This window comes from Scyliorhinus canicula, chromosome 2, assembly GCF_902713615.1.
Source record: "Scyliorhinus canicula chromosome 2, sScyCan1.1, whole genome shotgun sequence".
NCBI lineage: Eukaryota > Metazoa > Chordata > Chondrichthyes > Carcharhiniformes > Scyliorhinidae > Scyliorhinus > Scyliorhinus canicula.
In genome coordinates, this window is record NC_052147.1 from 231,035,738 (window position 1) to 231,056,986 (window position 21,249).

The window sequence follows — 21,249 nt, forward strand, 5'->3', positions numbered from 1 at the left end:
TGCATCAACCAGTTGCTCCTAGAGTGGCTGCACAGCACAGCCTCATGAGAAGGGCACCTGTGCTGGCACCCAAAGTATTCATTGGAAGATTGTCCACTTTACACTAGTCTTCAAGGTATGTGCTGTATCAGTATCTGAACTAGTGGCTGTGAATGTGCCAACAAATGGCAAGACCTCACTCTGCTGTTGTTCTCTCGGTTCCTCCGTGAACTGCTGTGGCTGAAGTGGGAAGCAAACGGCCCATAACTACACCTTCGTGGTTTGCCCATTTTGCCAAAGAGCAGGAGGAAGGTGTGCTGGGAGTTGGCAAGTTGAGAAGTACCATCAGTGATGATGGATGTCACGGGCTTTGTTGTAGGTGAGCCCATAATGCTGAGAGCCATCTCCTCCAGAACGTGCAGGAGATGCTGGTATCTTTTTTAGGGTCTTATAAATAGCCAGGTCAGCTGATATCAATATTCTGTCAAATAATAAAGAAAATGTTTAATTATGCACATAGTAAATGTTATTCATGGCATTAACTGTAAATTAAGCTAGAAATATTAACGTTCCTTAATGATTCTGTTTACCATGTAACAATTATGGGGAAATGTTGGCGTAGTGGGAATGCCACTGAGCTAGTAATCCACAGGCCCAGGATAATGCTGTCGGAACATGGATTCAAATCCCACCAAGGCAGCTGGTGGAATTTAAATTGAATTAATAAAACCTGGAGTTGAAAGCTATTCTCAATAATGGTGACCATGACAATTATCGTTGATTGGTGTAAAAGTTGATCTCCTTTTTGGAAAGGAAAACTGTTGTCCTTACCTGGTCCGGCCTACATGTGACTCCCAACCCACAGGAATATGGGTTGACTATTAACTGCCCTCTGAAATGCCCAGAAAGCCACTCAGTTAAAGGGCAATTAGGCGTGGGCAATAAATGCTGCTCTTGCAAGTCATGGCTGCACCCCGAAATAATTGTTTAAAAAAATTACCTCGGCAAATGTTTAAGTTATTCTATCAATGCAAATTATTGCTGTTTACATATAATTGTCTTAATTTGTTCCTACAGGTCTATGGGGTTTGATAAACAATGCTGGAATACCAGGAATACTCTGTCCCACGGACTGGTTACAAATTGAACATTTCAGAAGACCTATAGAAGTGAATTTATTAGGACCAATTGAAATGACATTAAAATTGCTACCGCTGATTAAAAAGGCCAGAGGAAGAATAGTGAATGTAAGCAGTGTGCTTGGACGATTAGCTCTGACTGGTGGAGGATACTTCCCATCAAAATTTGGAATGGAAGCTTTCAATGATAGTTTAAGGTGAGGACATCATGCATTTCTAGGGCATTTAAACAATAGTGTTGCATGAAAACAACAAACATTAAGTAGATGTATACTCTTCTTCTTAGGGAGCTCTCGGGATTAAGGATGCTTCCACTCCCGTTTGATAGGTTCTGGAATGGCTGATAAGTCCAATGTGCGCTCTGCAGACCCTGCGAGATGTGGGGCAGGTGGTGCTTTAAGTGTTGGCCAGATGAGCTGTTTGAAGATTGTGTGCTCCCTCCATAGCCTCAACATTACCTATGTGCTTGGTGCCCTTCCGAAGGAGCCTTCTCCATTTTGGTGAGGCTAGATCTTCCTCAAGTTGCCACCACACACTGGTTTGACTTTTTGCTCTAGCTGTGCAATGGTGCCCCTGGTGGAACATTGAGGATTTAAAGCACTTTGTAGGTAGCATGTTTACTATCAGGGTATTCCGGTCCATGTAAAACCTGCAAAGTGTATGTGAAGAGTTGATTTTATATGCTATTTTATACATTTGGCTCTGTGGTAGTACTTTGCTTCTTGTGCCTGAAGGTTGTGGGTATAAAGTTCCACTCTGGAGACTTGTATATGTGATTTAGGCGAACACTTCAGTATGCTACTGAGTGAGGGAGTGCTACTTGTTAGAGATACCATGTTTTGGAAGAGACAAAATGGCAATGTTCTGTCTTCCCTTGGGTGTACTTAAAAGATCTGATGGCAGTACTGAAGAAGAGCCAGGGATTTCTCCTCACATTTGGCAATATTTCATCATCAACTAATATTACTAAAACAGATTTGGAAATTTTGACATTGTGAAAAGCAGTGACTGAAAGATATTTCATTCTACCTAATACCCTCAAAGATTAGACATTTCCCCTATTGCAGCAAGTAATTTGTTATCACATAGACAGCAGCAATTTCACTACCTTTAAGCATTCTTAGGCAGAAGTGCTATTTGAACATAAAATGATGGTGCATGAACTGTGCGTATGAATATTCATAGGATTTGTAGGTGAGCTACTTGCTTTATTTTTTTTTAACTTGAGCGTCGCTGGCTGGACTATCATTTATTGCCCATCCCTAATTGCCCATGAGGGCGCAATTAAAAACATTGCTGTGGATCTGGAGTCACATGTAAATCAGACCAGGTATGGATGGCAGATTTCCTTCCCAGAAGGACCTTAGTGAACCAGATGGGTTTTTACAACAATTGCCAATGGTTTCATGGTCGTCATTAGACTTTTAATTTCAGATATTTATTGAATTAAAATTTCACCAGCTGCAGTGGCGGGATTTGATTCTGGGCTTCTGGATTACTAGTCCAGTGGCAATACCATTATGTCACTGCCTCCACTTGCATAATATGCAAGTCTCTCAGTGCTATGGAATTAATTTATTTTCCGTGATTTAGTGTAGATGACACATGACCTAGGGGAACATGTTGATATCAGTACTTAGACATTTGTTTGCAAGTTATGGTTGTAAATTTGATTCTTCCATTCGTTAGGATACTGGTCAAGAAATCCAAACATTTTTAAAAAATTTATTAAACTGTGAGAAAGGATGCTTCATCCCAGGATTGATGACTCTGACCAATAGGTATCTTTTATGTTAAAACAAACTTTTATTTAAACATAGAATTAGCCAATTAATATCAAAGAAAATAGCTTGACAATTATCAGTTAAACAGTTCTTAAACACAAGGAAAAACGTAAACTTACGATCTATACCTGCGACTAACGCTAATTAAGCAACCCAATTCAGTACAAATGCCACTTATAAACAAAGTTAACAAACGCAGGTTACTTGCTTAGTTTTGTAGAAGCCTCTGGAGAGAGAGCTCCTTTCAGGAGCATAACCAGTACACTTCTGCTCAACCTAGCAGCATTTGGCAAAACTACTATTCAACTCAAAATCCTTCTGTCTTGTCAGACTCAAATCCCATGGCAAACTTTAAACCTACAGACAGACTTGGCTCCTCCTATTAATTACATCATCTGTATCCAACTAAGATTTCACATGACCTGCTTAGCCAGGACAAAATGCGACCCCTCATAAATTATCTACCCTCCAGGGAATCTATAGCAATCAAAAAATATCCCATTAGCCCTTTATCTGTAACTAAGTAAGTGGTTAGAATGAATCATGTTCTAATTTTTCCCTCCTTATTAATCTTTTTGACATTCTTTACTGTTCTTTGTATTTTATGTAATCTTCTGATCGACCACCCACCTTTGCACAATTAAATGCTCTTTCAGTTTGATACTGTCGTTGACTTTTTAGTCAGCCATGGATGGTGGTCCTACCCTTGCAGCTTTTCTTCCTCATTGGAATGGGCGACACGGTCGTACAGTGGTTAGCACTGCTGGCTCATAGCACCAGGGACCCGGGTTCAAATCTGGCCATGGGTGCCTGTCTGTGTGGAGTTTACACTTTCTCCCCATATCTGTGTGGGTTTCCTCCGGGTGCTCCGGTTTCCTCCCACAGTCAAAAGATGTGCAGGTTAGGTGGATTTGCCATGCTATATTGCCCCTTGGTGTCCAAAGGGTTAGGTGTGGTTACTGAGTTCCGGGGATAGGTTCGGGATGTGGGCCTTGGGAGGGTGCTCTTTCCAAGGGTCGATTCAGACTCAATGGGCGAATAGCCTCCTTCTGCATTGCAGAGATTCTATGACTCTCTGATTCTAATGTATCAATCCTATGTATTCTGAAGTATCCCATTAAATGTCGGCCACTATATCTCTATTGATCTATTAATCTCATTTGCCAGTTCATTGTAGCTAACTCTGCTTTTATGCCCTCATAATTGTTCTAATTTAAGTTAGATTAGTAAAAATATTTATTATAATAATAATCTTTATTGGTGTCACAAGTAGGCTTACATTGACACTGCAATGAAGTTACTGGGAAAAGCTCCTACTCGCCACACTCCGGCGCCTGTTCGTGTCCACAGAGGAAGAATTCAGATTATCTAAATTACCTAAGAGAACGTCTTTCAGGACTTGTGGGAGGAAACCGGAGCACCCAGAGGAAACCCACGCAGACACGGGGAGGACGTGCAGACTCCATACAGTTTAAAATTCTAGTCTTCGATGCACTCTTCTCTCCCTCAAACTGAATGTAAAATTCAATCACATTATAATTACTGTTACGTCCGGGTGCCTTCACTATGTGATTATCAATTCATCCTACCTTATTGCACGATACCAGGGCTAGTATAGCCAGCTGTTTGTTTGGCTCCAGAATGTGTTGTTCTAAGAAGTTATCTCTAAAATAATCTATGAACTCCTCATCTACATTACCTTTGCCAATATAATTTTTCCATCCCCCATGATTATTGCTGCGCCTTTATGATAAGCTCCCATTATCTCATCTTTTATGTTCTGTTCTACCATGCAGTTACAATTCAGAGGCCTGTACACCACTCCTACAAGTGAATTTTTGCCTTTACCATTTCACATCTCACCCCAAGCCGCTTCATCATCCTGGTTTCCTGAACTTAGGTCATCCCTTTCTGATATGCTAATACCATTATTAATTAACATTGGCGACCCTCCACCTTTGCCTAACATCCTATCTTTCCTAAATGTCACATACCCTTCAATATTCAGGTCCTAATCTGTGTCATCCTGTAACCATGTCTCTGTAATGGCAATCAGATCACACTTATTAATTTTTTGTTGTGCTACTAATGCATCTCTTTTGTTTCAAATGCTTTGTACACTTAGACCCACAGTGTTTAGTTTTGTCCTTTTATTATTGTTGATTTGCTCTTAGATTTGTATTCTCTGTCCATTCCTGTCACGAGTAGTTTATCATTTCCCATATTACTTCCTTTCTCTCTTGCCTTGTCTCTACCCTTCAGTTTATCACACCTTCCCAGACTTCATCCCTTGCCCCCTCTATTTAATTTAAAAACCTCTCCACTTCCCTAGTCATGTAAAGACACCAGCCCCAACACGGTTCAGGCTTAGGCTGTTCCAACTGGCCAGTGCCAGTATTGAGAAAGTGGGATCTGCACTGTTGGGATGGTCTGCACTTGAATATTTCCAGAAGGCATTTAATATTTCCAGAAGGCATTTGATAATTCCAGAAGGCATTGGAAAAGGTGCCACATCAAAGGTTATTGTAGAAAATAAAAGCTTATGGTGCAGGGGTAACATTGGCATGGGGAGAAGATTGACTAGCTAACAGGATACAGTGAGTTGGCATAAATGGTTTTTTTTATGGTCAGCAGGATGTGTGGTGAGGGATCAGTGCTGGTGTCTCAACGCTTTAGAATTTATACAAATGGCCTGGATGAATGCATGGTTATGAAATTTGCTGACAACACAAAGATTGGAGGAAATACATTCTGAAGAGGGCAAACAGAGGCTACAAAGAGACATAGATAGGAGAAGTGAATGGGCAAAGATCTGGCAAATGAAGGAAAGGTGAAATGCTACATTTTGGTAGGAAGAATAAAAAATAAACTTGTTATCTAAATAGTGAGAAGTTGCAGAGATTTGAGATTCAGAAGGATCTGGGTGTCCGAGTGCATGAATTGTAAAAGGGTAGTATGCAGATAGAACAAGTAATTAGGAAAGCAAATTGTTGTTATTTATTGTGAGGGGAATTGATTGCAAAAGTAGGGAGGTTATGCTTCAGTTGTACAGGACATTAAACCTTGAGTTCTGTGGACAATATTGGTCTCATTGCTTAAGGAACAATATAAATGTGTTGGAAGCAGTTCAGAGGAGATTTACTGGATTAATACCTGGAATGGGCTATTTGTCTTATGAGAAAAGGTTGTGCAGGTTAGGCTTGTATTTACTGGAGTTTAGATGAGTAAGATGTGACTTGATTGACACCTTTATGATCCTGAGGGATCTTGGCAGGGTGGATATGGAAAAGATGTTTTCTCTTGTGGGGACATGTTAAACTCGGGGTCACTGTTTAAAAATATAAGGTCCCTCATTTAAGACAGAGATAAGGAAAATGTTCTCTCAGAGAGTCCTGAGTTTGGAATTCTCTTTGTCAAAATGTGGTGAAAGCAAGTAGAGTCTTGAATATTTTTGAATCAGTCCGGGATCCATGATCAAGGAAGTGAAAGATTTTGGGGGAAGACAGGAACGTGGGGTTGAGATTACAATCACATCAGCCATGATTTGATTGAAGGCTCAAAGGGCGCTGTGGCCTTTTCCTGCTCCTAACTTGTATGTTGGTAGTTCCACCTGACTTGGGATCAACAAGAGCAGCAGATGTGATACCACATAATTACTTAACTCATTATTCTTTGTGCTATCTTTGATGGCGGGTCAAATTCCCATCTTTGTTCAAACATCAATTGAGGAACAGTTATTTCACTAGAACTGGACAAAAAATAGGTGGGATTCTCCGGTCCCCCAGCCATGTTTTTCTCAGCGGCGTTCCTTTCACTGGTGACAGGATTCTCTCTTCCCTCCGCTTGTCAATGGGATTTTCCAATGAAGCCACCCTACACCAACTGGAAACTCGCGAGCAGGGGTGGGCTGCCTGCAGGGAAATGGAATCACAATAGCCAGAGAATTGCAGCTAAATATATTTTCTACGTTGGGACAGTTCTACCACATAACCAACTAGTTGTTTCTCTTCTCACCTGTGTGCAAATATGATCTTTACTTAGGCGTGATATGAAGCACTTTGGAATAAAGGTTTCTTGTATTGAACCCGGCGTCTTTGTAACCAAATTGACTGATTGTGGCTTGCAACGTCATGAAAAGCAAGAGCTCTGGAAACACCTCCCGTCTGATGTGAAAAAACAATATGGAGAAGATTATTTAAAACAATGTAAGAAATGTACAACACTTTTCACTTTCTGAGGAACTTTCAGCCTTAATACTTACACTGTGAATACTAGCATACAAAACCTTTGCAATTCTTGTTTTAGTAATATCCCATTTAAAATAAATAATTGAATACTTATGTTAAAATTGTGAATAAAGGAGTGTGCACAATGTTTGGGAAGAGTAATTTAAGTATCTTGGTAAGTGCCAGAAAACTAAGCAATTGCCCATTTGTCTGAAATGCCTATGACCACACTTTATAAACATAAAGCCAGAATTAATTAATTCAGTGCATTACTAAGAAAAGCTGCAGAGATTGTTGTAACTGTTAAAAAAAGTTTGATCACTGCAGTTTCAGTCTGACTTTGCACTTAAATGATAAACATAAAATGTTATCATAGGTTGCAGTACAGCGTGGTGTAATCATGTCATAAGTATCTCACGGCATATATAATTACAGCATTTCCTGAGCTCAAAGAAACTGAAAAATCCTCTTATCTCTTTCTCAGTATAAGGCACTCACTCCGGTCGAAGAAGTGCACAAAACACTCTTTATTTTGACTAGAATTCACTTAATACACAGGCACAAAATTAAATCGAAAAACTTTTGAGAGTACATGGAAAAGTCCTTGAGATACTGAAGAGTGAAAGAAAAGGCTTCAAAATAATAGTAATTTCAGAAAAAGCTACAAAATAGAAGTCATTTCAACAAAAGGCTTTTTAAAAAGTAATTTTCATGAATGCTGCAAGAACTTGGCAGGCTAAAATTCTTCTCCTAATCAGTCATACAGATTACATTCTTAAGGGTATCTTTATCTATGGTTTAGCCCCTTATTTACTTTCATTGGTTCTAATTCTCAGCTGAGGTTTTCTGATTTATTCAAACAACTGTCTGTCACTTAGAACATGATTTGTTATCCAGGCATTGGTCATTACTTAAAATTAAGTAAGGGAGTCCTGGACTCCCGCATCATCGAGAATATCCTTCCTGCATCTCCCCTCTCGTCCTGTTGAAATTAAGAACAAAGGACAAAGAAAAGTCCAACTCAGGAGCAGACCCTCCAAGTCTGTGCTGATCATGATGTTGTAACTTTAAAAAATCCTTCTGCCCTTACTCAGTCCATATCCCTCTATTTCCTCACAATTCATGTACCCATCCAGATGCTTCTTAAATGTTTCTAATGTGCCTGCTTCCACCACATCCTCTGGCAACGCGTTCCAGCCACCCACCACTCTGTGTGAAAAACATACCCTGTACATCTACCTTAAACTTTCCCTCTCTCATCTTAAACCTGCCCCCCCTTGTAATTGACACTTCCATCCTTGGATATAGCCTTTGACTATCCAGGTTTCTATGAAGTGCCCCCTCATCCTTCTGAGCTCCAACAAATATAATCCTAACCAACTCAATCTCTCCTCATATGCTAATCCTGCCATTCCAGGAATCAGTAAGGTAAACCATTGCTGCACTCCTTCTATAACAAGAGCATCCTTCCTCTGATAAGGAGACCAAAATGCTCACACTATTCCAGGTGTGGTCTCACCAAGGCCTTGTTTAATAGCAGCAAGACATCCCTGCTCCTGTACTCCAATCCTTTCGCTATGAAGGCCAACATATGATTTGCCTTCTATACTGCCTGCTGCACCTGCATGTTTACCTTCAGTGACTGGTATACAAAGACATCCAGGTCCTATGTCCCCCAACATTTCTGGTGTGCTATTTGTGACCTCTTTTAAAGAGAGCTTTAAATTGAGGGGAGACAGATATAGGACAGATGTCAGAGGTAGGTTCTTTACTCATCGAGTAGTAAGGGCGTGGAATGCCCTGCCTGCAATAGTAGTGGACTCACCAACACTAAACTCATTCAAATGGTCATTGGATAGGCATATGGACGATAAGGGAATAGTGTAGAGGGACTTTAGAAGGGTTTCACAGGACGGTGCAACATCGTGGGCCGAAGGGCCTGTACTGCGCTGTAATGTTCTATGTTCTATGTTTTGTGAAGCCAGAACCCAAGTAAGCATTTAGTTGGTCAGCCATTTGTTTGTTCCCCATTATAAATTCCCCTCTTTCTGACTGTAGGGACTTACAATTGTCTTCATCAATCTTTTTCTCTTCACATACCAATAGAAACTTTTACAGTCAGTTTTTATGTTCCCTGCAAACTTACTCTCATACTCTATTTTCCCCCTCTTAATCAATCTCTTGCACCTCCTTTGCCGAATTCTAAACAGCTCACAATCCTCAGGTCTATTGTTTTCTGGCCAATTTGCATGCCATTTTCTTGGATCGAATACTATCTCTAATTTCTCATGTAAATCTTATTTTGGTCACCTTTTATGTTTTACTTTTGTGATGGACAGGAATTAACAATTGTTGGAATTCTCCCATGCGTTCTTTGAATGTTTCCCATTGCCTATCTACCTTCATCCCTTTAAGTAATGTTTGCCAGTCCATCATAGCCAACTCCTGCCTCATACTATCGTAGTTCCCTGTATTAAGATATAGGACCCCAATCTTAGAATCAACTGCATCACTCTCCATCTTGGTGAAGAATTTACCATATTATGGTCGCTCATCCCCAAGGGACCACACACAACTAGATTGCCAATTATTTCTTTCTCATTACACAATACCCAGTCTAGCATGGCCTGTTCTCTAGTTGGTTCCTCAGCATATTGATCCAGAAAACTATCCCATATACATTCCAGGAATTCCTTCTCTACAGTATTGTTACTAACTTTATTTGCCCAATCTATATGCAGATGAAAGTCAACCATAATTACAGATGTTCCTTTATTGCATGCATCTCTAATTTCCTGTTTATGGCAACTCTACCGCCTTTTCCTTGTTGTCTGTCCTTCCTAAATACTGTATACCCTTGGCTGTTCAGTTCAATTCCCTGCTCACCTTTCAATCATATATAGATGATTTGGAGTTGGGGACCAAGGGCAATGTGTCCAAGTTTGCAGATGACACTAAGATGAGTGGTAAAGCGAAAAGTGCAGAGGATACTGGAAGTCTGCAGAGGGATTTGGATAGGTTAAGTGAATGGGCTAGGGTCTGGCAGATGGAATACAATGTTGACAAATGTGAGGTTATCCATTTTGGTAGGAATAACAGCAAACGGGATTATTATTTAAACGATAAAATATTAAAGCATGCCGCTGTTCAGAGAGACTTGGGTGTGCTAGTGCATGAGTCACAGAAGGTTGGTTTACAAGTGCAACAGGTGATTAAGAAGGCAAATGGAATTTTGTCCTTCATTGCTAGAGGGATGGAGTTTAAGACTAGGGAGGTTATGTTGCAATTGTATAAGGTGTTAGTGCGGCCACACCTGGAGTATTGTGTTCAGTTTTGGTCTCCTTACTTGAGAAAGGACGTACTGGCGCTGGAGGGTGTGCAGAGGAGATTCACTAGGTTAATCGCAGAGCTGAAGGGGTTGGATTATGAGGAGAGGTTGAGTAGACTGGGACTGTACTCGTTGGAATTTAGAAGGATGAGGGGGGATCTTATAGAAACATTTAGAATTATGAAGGGAATAGATAGGATAGATGCGGGCAGGTTGTTTCCACTGGTGGGTGACAGCAGAACTAGGGGACATAGCCTCAAAATAAGGGGAAGTAGATTTAGGACTGAGTTTAGGAGGAACTTCTTCACCCAAAGGGTTGTGAATCTATGGAATTCCTTGCCCAGTGAAGCAGTTGAGGCTCCTTCATTAGATGTTTTTAAGATAAAGATAGATAGTTTTTTGAAGAATAAAGGGATTAAGGGTTATGGTGTTCGGGCCGGAAAGTGGAGCTGAGTCCACAAAAGATCAGCCATGATCTAATTGAATGGCGGAGCAGGCCCGAGGGGCCAGATGGCCTACTCCTGCTCCTAGTTCTTATGTTCTTATGTTCTTATATCTCCATAATTCTGACTACATCATACATGTTTATATCTATTTGCGTGATTAATTCATCTGCTTTATTGCAAATGATCCATTTGCGAAGTCACAAATCCTTAAGGCTGTCTTTTTAACATTACTTATTCTGTTCCCACAATTTTTCACTGATGCCCTGTTTGATTCTGGTTCTTTATTTCTCTGCCTAGCACTTTTCTTTATCCCCTTTCTGTCTTCTGTTCTTGTCCTTGTTCCCCCCTTCAGCAAACGGTCCTGGGGTCAGCCCGCATTGCGGAAGAAAGTGACAGAGGCATTATAATGGTTGTGAAAAGTGTTGTTTAATGTGCTGTATAATACCCATTTCTGATAGTGCTGCCCCCCAAACACCCAGGCCCTAACCCCATCCTCTTCCCACCCCTATCTAATCTCCCCCCCCAACCGAGTGCATTCAGTGATGCTTAGTAATGAGGTTGGGACATGGGGGAGGGGTTGGAGGAGCGCCACCTTATCCCAGGCAGTACTGGCTCCCTTGTGCTCACCCTCCAGGATCCTTGGAGAAACAGGACATCCCTCCTGGCCTCCACCACGTCCAGGTGCCTCCCCAGGTCAGCATCCCCAAATCTCAAGGCTGGTCTCCTGGGTGCCATTGTTGCAAGCTGGCTGGGCTTGGCTGAGCAAGTGCAGCTTATGTGCTGCTCGACATTGTTAGCAGGGAGCTGGCGAACGCGGTGCCGGCGAATCAGCTGGCGAGCCGGCATTCAGGGCAGGAAGCCCGTGAGGCCTTCTTGAGTGGACCAATTAACATTGAATATTGCCGGCCTCACTGAGCCGAGAGCCTGGAAACTCGTGGCAATTTTCGCTCGCTGCCACATTTGGAAATTTATCCGGAGAATCACGCCCTATGATTCTATGATATGATATGTTTTTCCTAGTTGAAGCTATTTAAACACAATTCCTAGCAGCAGCTTTTCACTAACCAAGGAACCTACTGTTTTTCTGTGACGGCACTCCTGGATTTCTTTTTCAAACTCAGCTCACTTCCGCAGTTCAGGGAGTCTCTCTCAGGTCTGGTTATCTCTGCCCCCAGAAGGCAAAAGCCTATCAATCTTAGCCTCGAAAATGCTCAAGGGCTCAACCTGCATGGCTTCCAGATCTTACTTACTAAGACTGCCACTTGCCTTCTTCCAACCCATCAGCAATGTTTCATGAATTACTAAATTAAAGACTAGACTTTAGATAGAAATTAGCCCTTAAATTCCCTCAGTCACCAAACTCCAACTTAAACACACTACTGCAGCTTAAGGCAGACATTCCAGCTCATGCAACAGACAGTTAAATTATTGTATATTAGAGCCTGCTGACATTGTCGGTTTGTGTAGTTCTGACCGAACACAGTTCTCGCAAGGGTCTTGTCCCTCTGCTGCCGACTTGGCTTTCTCATTTTGGTTGTTGGTAAGTCCATAGGAGGTTTTCACATTTTCTATTTTTACTTCATATTTCCCAGCATTTGCAACTACTTTTTATTTGTAATTTATTACTGTCTACTTCTCTAACATTTCTCTTGAACCATCCACAGCAGACACCAGGCAAGAGAAATTAATGAAAAAGTTGTCAAGTACAGATCTTTCCCAGGTGGTGTGGTGTATGGAACACGCTCTGACAGCCAAGTATCCTCGGACTCGGTATACTGCAGGCCTTGACGCAAAGCTATTGTGGATCCCCATGGCTTATTTGCCAACATTTGTAGCAGACTACCTCTTGGAACAGGATATAGTAATAGATTCAAATGCTGTATAAAGGACTCTCACTCCACCTTCTGCGTGAAGATTACTTTAATGGAAGCCCCGAGACTAGCAGGAAAATATATTTTCTAAAAGCAGAACTAACTTCACACATTTGCCAACATCTTGCTGCGACAGAAGAAGTGGCGTTTTTGCCAGAGCTGTCATACATTTGGACTCCATGTAAGACTCCGTCAGGAGTGTGTTGCAGGGAAAAATGAAGTACATCTCCATGTTAATAAGAGTACTGGATAGCTTACATTTGCATTCTGTAATGAAGAGGTGGATCAGAATACTCTACCCAGATTCCCGAGCCATTTCCGAAATGCAGGAAGATTGGTTCTTTAATAAAAGTTGAGAGCTAGTATTAGAGGAATGGTTGAAAGGATGGAAGTAAAAATTGAAGCATATGTAAATTTCCAACTTGTACTGATGACAGATATCAACCATTTCTTTCTCATTTCCAATTTAACATAGAAATATTCTCATTTTTCCCAGTTAGTGACTCCTGCAGCTCGGCCAGAGCTGCTAGCTGCTACTGCACAAAGATTTAATTTCAATATGCTGTATCCTGGGTAACATTGGTGGAGCAAGCGTATGGTTTTGATGGTTATGTAAACATCAGGTGCTAGAATTAAACTTTCACCAATTTAATGCCAGTTGAAATTGTTCAAACCAAAGTCATCCTTGTCTTCTGCATCTGGCTGTATCTCATGAACATCCTTTCAACAGCCACATTATTCTGTTCAACTCTTAAGTTCACTCGCATCCAGTCCACTAATAATATTGCTTTTGTCAACCCCTGGGAGAAATGCCCGCTGATTTTAATATCTCTTACCTCAACATTGATGTAATCGTCATTCTCACCCTCATCTGGTGAGAACTGCTTCAATAGTTTCCTCACAGGTTTCTCTATCTTATTCGCTTTGCTTAACCTAGAGCTCTTCAATAAGATCCCCTTTCTGCCTTAGTTTTTCATACCCATCATTCACGTACCTGCTAAACTCTACTGAGCAGAATTCAACTTATACCTGGGATCAATCAGCCATTATAAAAACCAATTGATTTTCATTTCTCAAAATCCATAATGACAGTAAGATGAAAATCTATCCTTGTTGACTCATTGGATCCCAGAACCTTTTTCTCATAGAATTTCTCAATGGCATCACTCCACACTATGTGAGTGATCTGGTGTCGACATTCACATTTTTTCAAAGCTTCTGCCCTCTGACATAAAATTAATATAACCCTGCTGTAGCATTAGGGGCCAATCTCTCAGGCACTATATCCTACCCTGTGGTCTTTTCTACAGACAACTATTTTGTCTTCCCACCTCCCTCCCTGTTTTCAAGAACCTTCTGAAATATTTTCCTTGACTACATCTACAGCCTCTCTCCTACATTTCCTTCCTCTGTTGCTCAATGTCGACCGTGCTGCTTGGTAAAACAACTCAGGCATTTTTAAAAATATGTGCACTGTTATAAAAGTTGTCAGTGCTCTTAAATGGGTCACCAATATCCTATATGTTGCTTTTCATTCTTAATGTGGTATAATATTTATATTTGATTCAACAATTCAATATATCCATTTTCTTAAAATAATGATTCGCTCAATTCTGAGCTGATTAATGAACTTCAAGAATCAGTTGGACTTAAAAATTACAAATGCAAACATTTTGGAATCCTTAATGTATGTGTAAAATTAAGTAAACAACCTTAGTTCTGACTGTCCTTAAAATGAGTGTTTGATTTTGTACTTCCATTTACAATGCAACATTTTCTTGCGATTTTGTGTGGAATCTTGTGATATGTTAAATGAAAAATATAACCAAATTATACCCAATAATTATTTCTTATTAAAAATGTAGCACCACCTAACGCTTGTTTTTGAGGTAGGAATGCTACCAGCCATGTGATAGTTTTTCCTTGGAGAAGCCAAATGTTGAATCTACTATTGATTCAAAAGCAACAATCATACACACGCTACCAGGGTCATTTGTGCCATTAGGTTACTGTTGTATCTGTGGGAAGAACGTGTTTTCGAGCTTTAATAGCCTGTCTTCTTGAAATCATGGATTTTTGTTAAACTCTAGCCTGAACAGTAAAATTGAAATTTCCCACTCCAGCAATTGAAAAGATTCTGAGTGGAAATAGATGTGCTCAGTCTCAATTAATTGGGGTTAACCCAATTCATTGCAGAACCAGCAACGCAACTGCAAACCTCAAGATGTTTGGCATAAGTTGAATTAAAATGATTATCTAGTTCAGCTATTGGGAAATGCAAACATTCATGCTGATTCACTGAAGGGCTGCTTTCTGAGTTCCATAGTTTTGATGCAATGTTGGTGCAGAGTACAAAGGTTTTGACTGGATATCTGATTTGATCCACACCTAACCTCATGCAATGACACTTTATGAAAATAAAGGGCTTTCAGGCCTTGCTTATGCAACAAAAGATGGGAGTACAGCATCACGGGCGCGATTCTCCGCTCCCCAGGCCGGGTGGGAGAATTGCGGGAGGGCCGCTCTAGCACCCCCTGCGATTCTCCCCCCCCCCCAAACTGGTGTGTCGCGTTTTGCGACACGCCGCTCGGAGAATCGGGGGCCGCCGTTTTTCACGGCGACCGGGGATTCTCTGGCCCGGATTGGCCGAGCGGCCTGACGTTCCCGACCTGTTCACGCCGGCGGCAACCACACTGGTCGCTGCCGGCGTGAACAGCATGCGACAGTTAAGTGTGGGGCCTGTGGGATGCGGAGAGGGGATTGAGCACCACGGGCGTGCTCTGGAGGGGACTGGCCCGCGATCGGTGCCCACCGATTGTCGGACCGGCATCTCTAAGAGACGCACTCTTTCCCCTCTGCCGCCCCGCAAGATCAAGCCGCCATGTCATGCGGGGCAGCGGAGGGGAAGATGGCAACCGCGCATGTGGGGGTTGGCGCCGGCCAACCTGCGCATGCGCGGCTGACATCACTTAGGCGCCGCCGGCCGCGTCATTCTCGGTGCGCCGCCTTGACGCTAGCGTCAAGGCCCGGCGGCCGAGTTTCCCGCAACGCCGCTCCTAGCCCCCCAGGGGGGGAGGAGAATAGGGGGTGAGGAGCGGCCTCCAACGCCATCGTGAAACACTCCGGGTTTCACGCCAGCGTCGGCCGTTGCGGAGAATTTCGCCCCACCTTTTCACCTACCATGAGTAGAGAGATTCAATCCTACAACATCAATGGAAAAGTTAAGAGATTTATCATGCTGCTTTCCCCTCTCCTGTAATGATTTCCAACAACGCACACTCAACTGGTTCTACCAGAATGTACAAGTAAACCAAAAGGTTTATAATCCTTTAGTGAGTACATCATATGTACTAGTTGTTAGCCAGATTTACCTTCTCATTGAGAGCCAAGTCCCAATAGACCTTGCAGTTTCTGCACTTCTGCAGACCAACTGTAGACCGCCCATGCTCAGTTTTGGTAAAGTTCCTTGGAGTGAGGATCGGTGCCATAGGCCTGCGCTAAAGAGAAAACAGTGTGAAAGCCAGTTAGGTGACTGTGAGCAGACTACTATTGGAGGCAAAAGTCGCAGGTAAAGAGGGAATGCAGAGAGGGGACAAGGTGGTCCCAAATGGAAGTCCGAAACAGGCCACAGAGACATTTCCTAGGCCCTAAAGGAAGATGGATGAAATTAGCAGACATTAAGTGAAGAGAAGCCCAGTCAATTGGAGGGAACAGGAGAATCCCTGGTGATCCAGGAGGGCTCAGGTGTAGGCCTGCAGATCCAAGGTGGCATCAAAAGATTGGTGACTCCATTTTGTGGGCCATTGAGGAGAAGGTAACCTTTTGGAGTAATAGTATTCTGCTCACCATGACTGAAGAGCTGAGACTTAGTCGCCTACTATTCTCCCTATACACGCACATGACTGTGGCAAAATCTGGCTCCAACTCCATCTACATATTTGCTGATGACACGACCATGGTGGGTCAGATCCCAATCAATGATGAGTCAGAGTGCAGGAGGGAGATAGAGAACCTAGTGGAGTGGTGTAATGACAACAATCGGGGCAGCACGGTAGCAGTGTGGATAGCACAATTCCTTCACAGATCCAGGGTCCCAGGTTCAATTCCGGCTTGGGTCACTGTCTGTGCGGAGTCTGCACATCCTCCCCGTGTGTGCGTGGGTTTCCTCTGGGTGCTCCGGTTTCCTCCCACAGTCCAAAGATGTGCAGATTAGGTGGATTGGCCATGATAAATTGCCCTTAGTATCCAAAATTGCCCTTAGTGTTGGGTGGGGTTACTGGGTTATGGGGATAAGGTGGAGGTGTTGACCTTGGGTAGGATGCTCTTTCCAAGAGCTGGTACAGACTCGATGGGCCGAATGGCCTCCTTCTGCACTGTAAATTCTATAACAATCTATCCCTCAAAGTTAGAAAACGTAAGGAGCTGGTCATTGGCTTCAGGAAATGAAGTATCATATACATCCCTGCCTGCATCAATGGTGCCGAGGTGGAGATGGTTAACAGCTTCAAATTCCTAGGTGTGCACATCACCAACAATCTGTCCTGGTCTACCCACATCGATGCTACAACCAGGAAAGTACAACAGCGTCTATACTTCCTCAGGAAACTAAATAATTCTGCATGTCCACATTGACTCATCAATTTTCATAGATGCACCACAGAAAGCATCCCATCTGGCTGCATCACAGCTTGGAATGGCAACTACTCGGCCCAAGAAAGTAAGAAACTACAGAGAGTCGTGAACACAGCCCAGTCCCGTGAAATTGCCTCCCTTCCATTGAGTCTGTCTATACCTCCCGCTGCCTTGGGAAAGTGAGCAGCATAATCAAAGACTTCTTCCACTGGATTATTCTCTCTTGCAACCTCTTCCATTGGGCAGCAGATATTGAAATCTGAGGACACGAACCAATAGGTTCAAAAACAGCTTCTTCCCCGCTGTTACCAGACTCCTGAGTGGCCTTCTTATGGACTGAACTGATCTCTCCACACATCTTCTCTGCTGAAGTACTACACTCGCCATGCTTCACCCGATGTCTGTGTCTGTGTATTTACATTGTATATTTTTTAATAAACTTTATTAATGTCACAAGTAGGCTTACATTAACATGGCAATCAAGTTACTATGAAAATCCCCTAGTCACCACATTCCCGCACCTGTTCAGAAACAGTGAGGTTGAATTCAGAATGTCCAATTCCCCCAGCAAGCATATCTTTCGGGACTTGTGGGAGGAAACCGGATCACCTGGAGGAAACCCACGCAGATACCAGGAGAACGTGCAGACACCGCACAGACATTGACCCAAGTTGGGAATTGTATGTCCTATGTATTGAATGATCTGTCTGGAACTTCCGCAGAACAATACTTTCACTCTACCTCGGTCCATGCAGCAATAAATGAAATCCAATCTGGTCCAAGTTGTGCTGTAAGTTGGTACTTGAATGCAAATTCAGGAATCCAGTGGAATGGATGCTTGGGAGACAACATTGGGATACTATTAAGGCAACATCTTTGAATGTAAAGACTTGTATCCTTTCTGAGAGTTTCAGTGAAATTGGTTGACTCACCCTGTTTACTGATGTATGGGTAGGTTGCAATGAAATCCATGGACTCTGTCTTGGTTGCATTTGCCATTCAGTGTGCATTCTGGTGTGTTCAAGAACAATTTGCCTGTTAATTCACATGTACCTCATAGTAACCATGAATGTTAGAGTATAACACAGATATTGTACATTGTTTTATCTTTCTGAACTAATATAGTAAACTTTATTTTTGTTTGATCAAAACCCATGGAATCTAGTTGCTTTATTCTCTTAGTGTGTTGAATTTCAATCTTTGTCTACTTGCAACTACATGTTATTGGTCCCTTATCCATTCTTACCAAAAACCTATGTTAAGGATCATAACAATTTATTGATTTCTAAATAAGTTGCCTCTTTCTAACTGTATTTTAACTTTTCCATGTTGTTCTTCTCTGTATTTGCGTATTTCTATAAAGAGGCATCCTGTTTCCAATTATGGGTACAGCACAGAAGGAACTTACTCAGCTTGTTGTGTCTATGTTGGTTCTCTGCAAGAGAAATTCAGCTATAGTGCCATTTTCCTGCCTTTTACAATGGCCCTCTTCAGTTAAGGATCCAATTCTCTTTTGAAAACCATGATTGAAGCTGCCTTCATCACACTCAGGTAGTGTATTCCATATCCTTTTTAAAAAAAATAATTTTTATTGAAAAATTTTGTATTTATATAACAACGAACAGCAATAAAATACCAACAATAACAATAACAATAACAGTCATAAACATTCGTCCAACCTCAATGAACAACAAAACATATTAACAACAAATTAAATTAACACAATATTAAGTTAAATAACCATAGAAAAAATAGAAAAATAAAGAAGACCCTCCTCCCCCCCCTCCCCTAACCAGCCACTGCATAATTAAGTTTCTCCTCATGTCACCATTGCTTCAATTACCATTCACCTTAAATATATGTCCTTTGGTTCTTGATCTTTCCACCATTGGATCCACCATAGGTTCTCCCTATTTTCTCTGTCCAGACCCCTCATGATTCTGGTGTGAGCCTAGTCCAATGCCGGCATCTCCACCTCATGATTGTGAACACCTCTATCAAATATCCTCTCAGCCTTCTCCAAAGAGAACAACCCTGGCTTCTCCAAATTCTCTGTAATTCAAGAGGGAATTAGATGATTACTTAAATAGAAACAATGTGCAGGAGTAAGGGAAAAGACAGGGGAATGGCACAAAGTCATGATGCTCATTTGGAGAGACAGTACAGACACGATGGGCCAATTGCGCTGGGACTATTCTGTGATTCTGTGAGCTGAAGTTGCTCATCCCTAGAATCTTTTTTGCACCTTCTCTGATGTCTTCACATCATTCCTAAAGTGTGTTGTCCGGAACTGAATACTCCTGTTGTGGCTGAACCTATTCTTATTTAGGTTCCCAATATGATTTTTAAACCTCTCTTTGAACCTGCACTGCCATTTTTCATGATTTGGAATCTTATACACCCAGGTCCTTCTGTTCCTGCGTCCTTTAGAATTGTACCCTTTATTTTTTTATTGCCTCCCCTCAATCTTTCTACAAAACTGTATCACTTTACACTTATCTGTAATAAATTTAATCTGCTACTTGTCCTTTTGCAGTTCACTTCACAATATTTCCAGATTTGAGGCCATCTGCAATATACTCGTTCTAAATGAAACTCTCCTTCAGGAACCATTGCTCAGATTTAGTGGTAATAATGATGTTGGAACTGTCAACGTTTGTCGTCATTGCTCCTCTGAAACTAACAGCAGTCCTATTACCTACATATGCACAGATAAATGTAAAAATCCGTGTGACGTTAATGTCTCTGTCACTACTGCGATCAATTAGAAATCATTGAACTGATGTGAGCTTCCACTTTGCTATTTGTCTTGCTGTAAAAAAAGAAATCCTTGAAAGAAAGTATACCTTGTTCAATGAGTTGATAATTGTGTATTAAGTTCATAATTACTGCTCAGAAGTCTAACTGGTCCTGAAGGATTTCTAAAAATATTTATTAAAAGTCAAATCTCTCTGTTAAGAAGCTCATACTTCACTTTTATTAAAATGTGTTTATAATACGTTAGCTTCTATCTTAATGCCATGTGTATGCCCTGGTCTTTTATTTTGCTATCTTTAAATTGAAACTTTAAATTAAAATTGAAGGAATCCTGCCATGCTGTCTGTGAGAATACCACAATGTGATTGGCTGCTTACCCTGTTTGGCAACGTCACAGATTCTGGATGGTTGAAATCGAACCACTTGACACAAGTGATTTTTCAAGGTTTTTTTAAGGAAATTATATGGTTAATTTTTAAAGTTACTTATATTGCACAATCCTAAATGATGATTACATGTAATCTACATAACTTGTTCATTTTTATTATTTCCCTGAAGAGGGTGGAGCACAAGCATTCTGACTGTGGGGGATGGAGAGAGGTGTGGTACTAGGAACAGAACGCAGTTCCATTGGGTTTCTTTTAGAGTATCCAATTAATTATTTCCAATTAAGGGGCAATTTATCGAGGCTAATCCACCTACCCTGCACATCTTTGGGTTGTGGGGGCGAGATCCATGCAAACATGGGGAGAATGTGCAAACTCCACAGGGACAGTGACCCAGGACCGGGATCAAACCTGGGACCTCGGTGCCGTGTGGCAGCAGGGCTAACCCACTGCGCCACCGTGCTGCCCCTTTTGTTTAACTTTAGCCCTAAATTCTGACCAAGGGGAGTGATGAGACCTTTGTAGAATCCCCCACCTCTTCTTCCAGTTGTACTTAGTAACAGTGAGTCAGTCATCCTTTGACATCTTTACTTTCTTCCACTTGGTTTTTCTTAAAACATACAGTTACTTTATTTTTAATTATGAATCAACTTTTACATAGAAGAAGCAATTTTGGATTGTCTAATCAATGTCCTGAAAGA

The 21,249-nt window shown here is 41.7% G+C and overlaps 1 protein-coding gene and 2 long non-coding RNA genes across 4 annotated transcripts in view; 1 reads left to right on the plus strand and 2 right to left on the minus strand.

Annotated features, from left to right (window-relative positions):
• The window catches only part of LOC119962012 (dehydrogenase/reductase SDR family member 9-like), a 48,031-nt gene extending 33,388 nt beyond the window's left edge, over window positions 1-14,643 (plus strand). For both annotated transcript variants that reach the window (XM_038789761.1, XM_038789762.1), the window contains exons 3-5: window positions 1,057-1,315; window positions 6,944-7,107; window positions 12,567-14,643. In XM_038789761.1, coding sequence (XP_038645689.1) covers window positions 1,057-1,315; window positions 6,944-7,107; window positions 12,567-12,787 — 644 coding nt within the window. In that variant the 3' untranslated portion in view covers window positions 12,788-14,643. The remainder of the gene's footprint in view (window positions 1-1,056; window positions 1,316-6,943; window positions 7,108-12,566) is intronic.
• LOC119962013 lies at window positions 5,479-16,398 on the minus strand. Its single transcript, XR_005459785.1, has 3 exons — window positions 16,145-16,398; window positions 6,917-7,065; window positions 5,479-6,813 (listed from the first exon to the last, which is right to left on the minus strand). It is a non-coding gene; the product is annotated as an uncharacterized LOC119962013 (long non-coding RNA).
• Window positions 16,399-17,513: 1,115 nt separating this feature from the next.
• On the minus strand, window positions 17,514-19,349 carry LOC119962014. Its single transcript, XR_005459786.1, has 4 exons — window positions 19,256-19,349; window positions 18,814-18,973; window positions 18,338-18,416; window positions 17,514-18,242 (listed from the first exon to the last, which is right to left on the minus strand). It is a non-coding gene; the product is annotated as an uncharacterized LOC119962014 (long non-coding RNA).
• Between the last annotated feature and the right edge of the window lie 1,900 nt (window positions 19,350-21,249).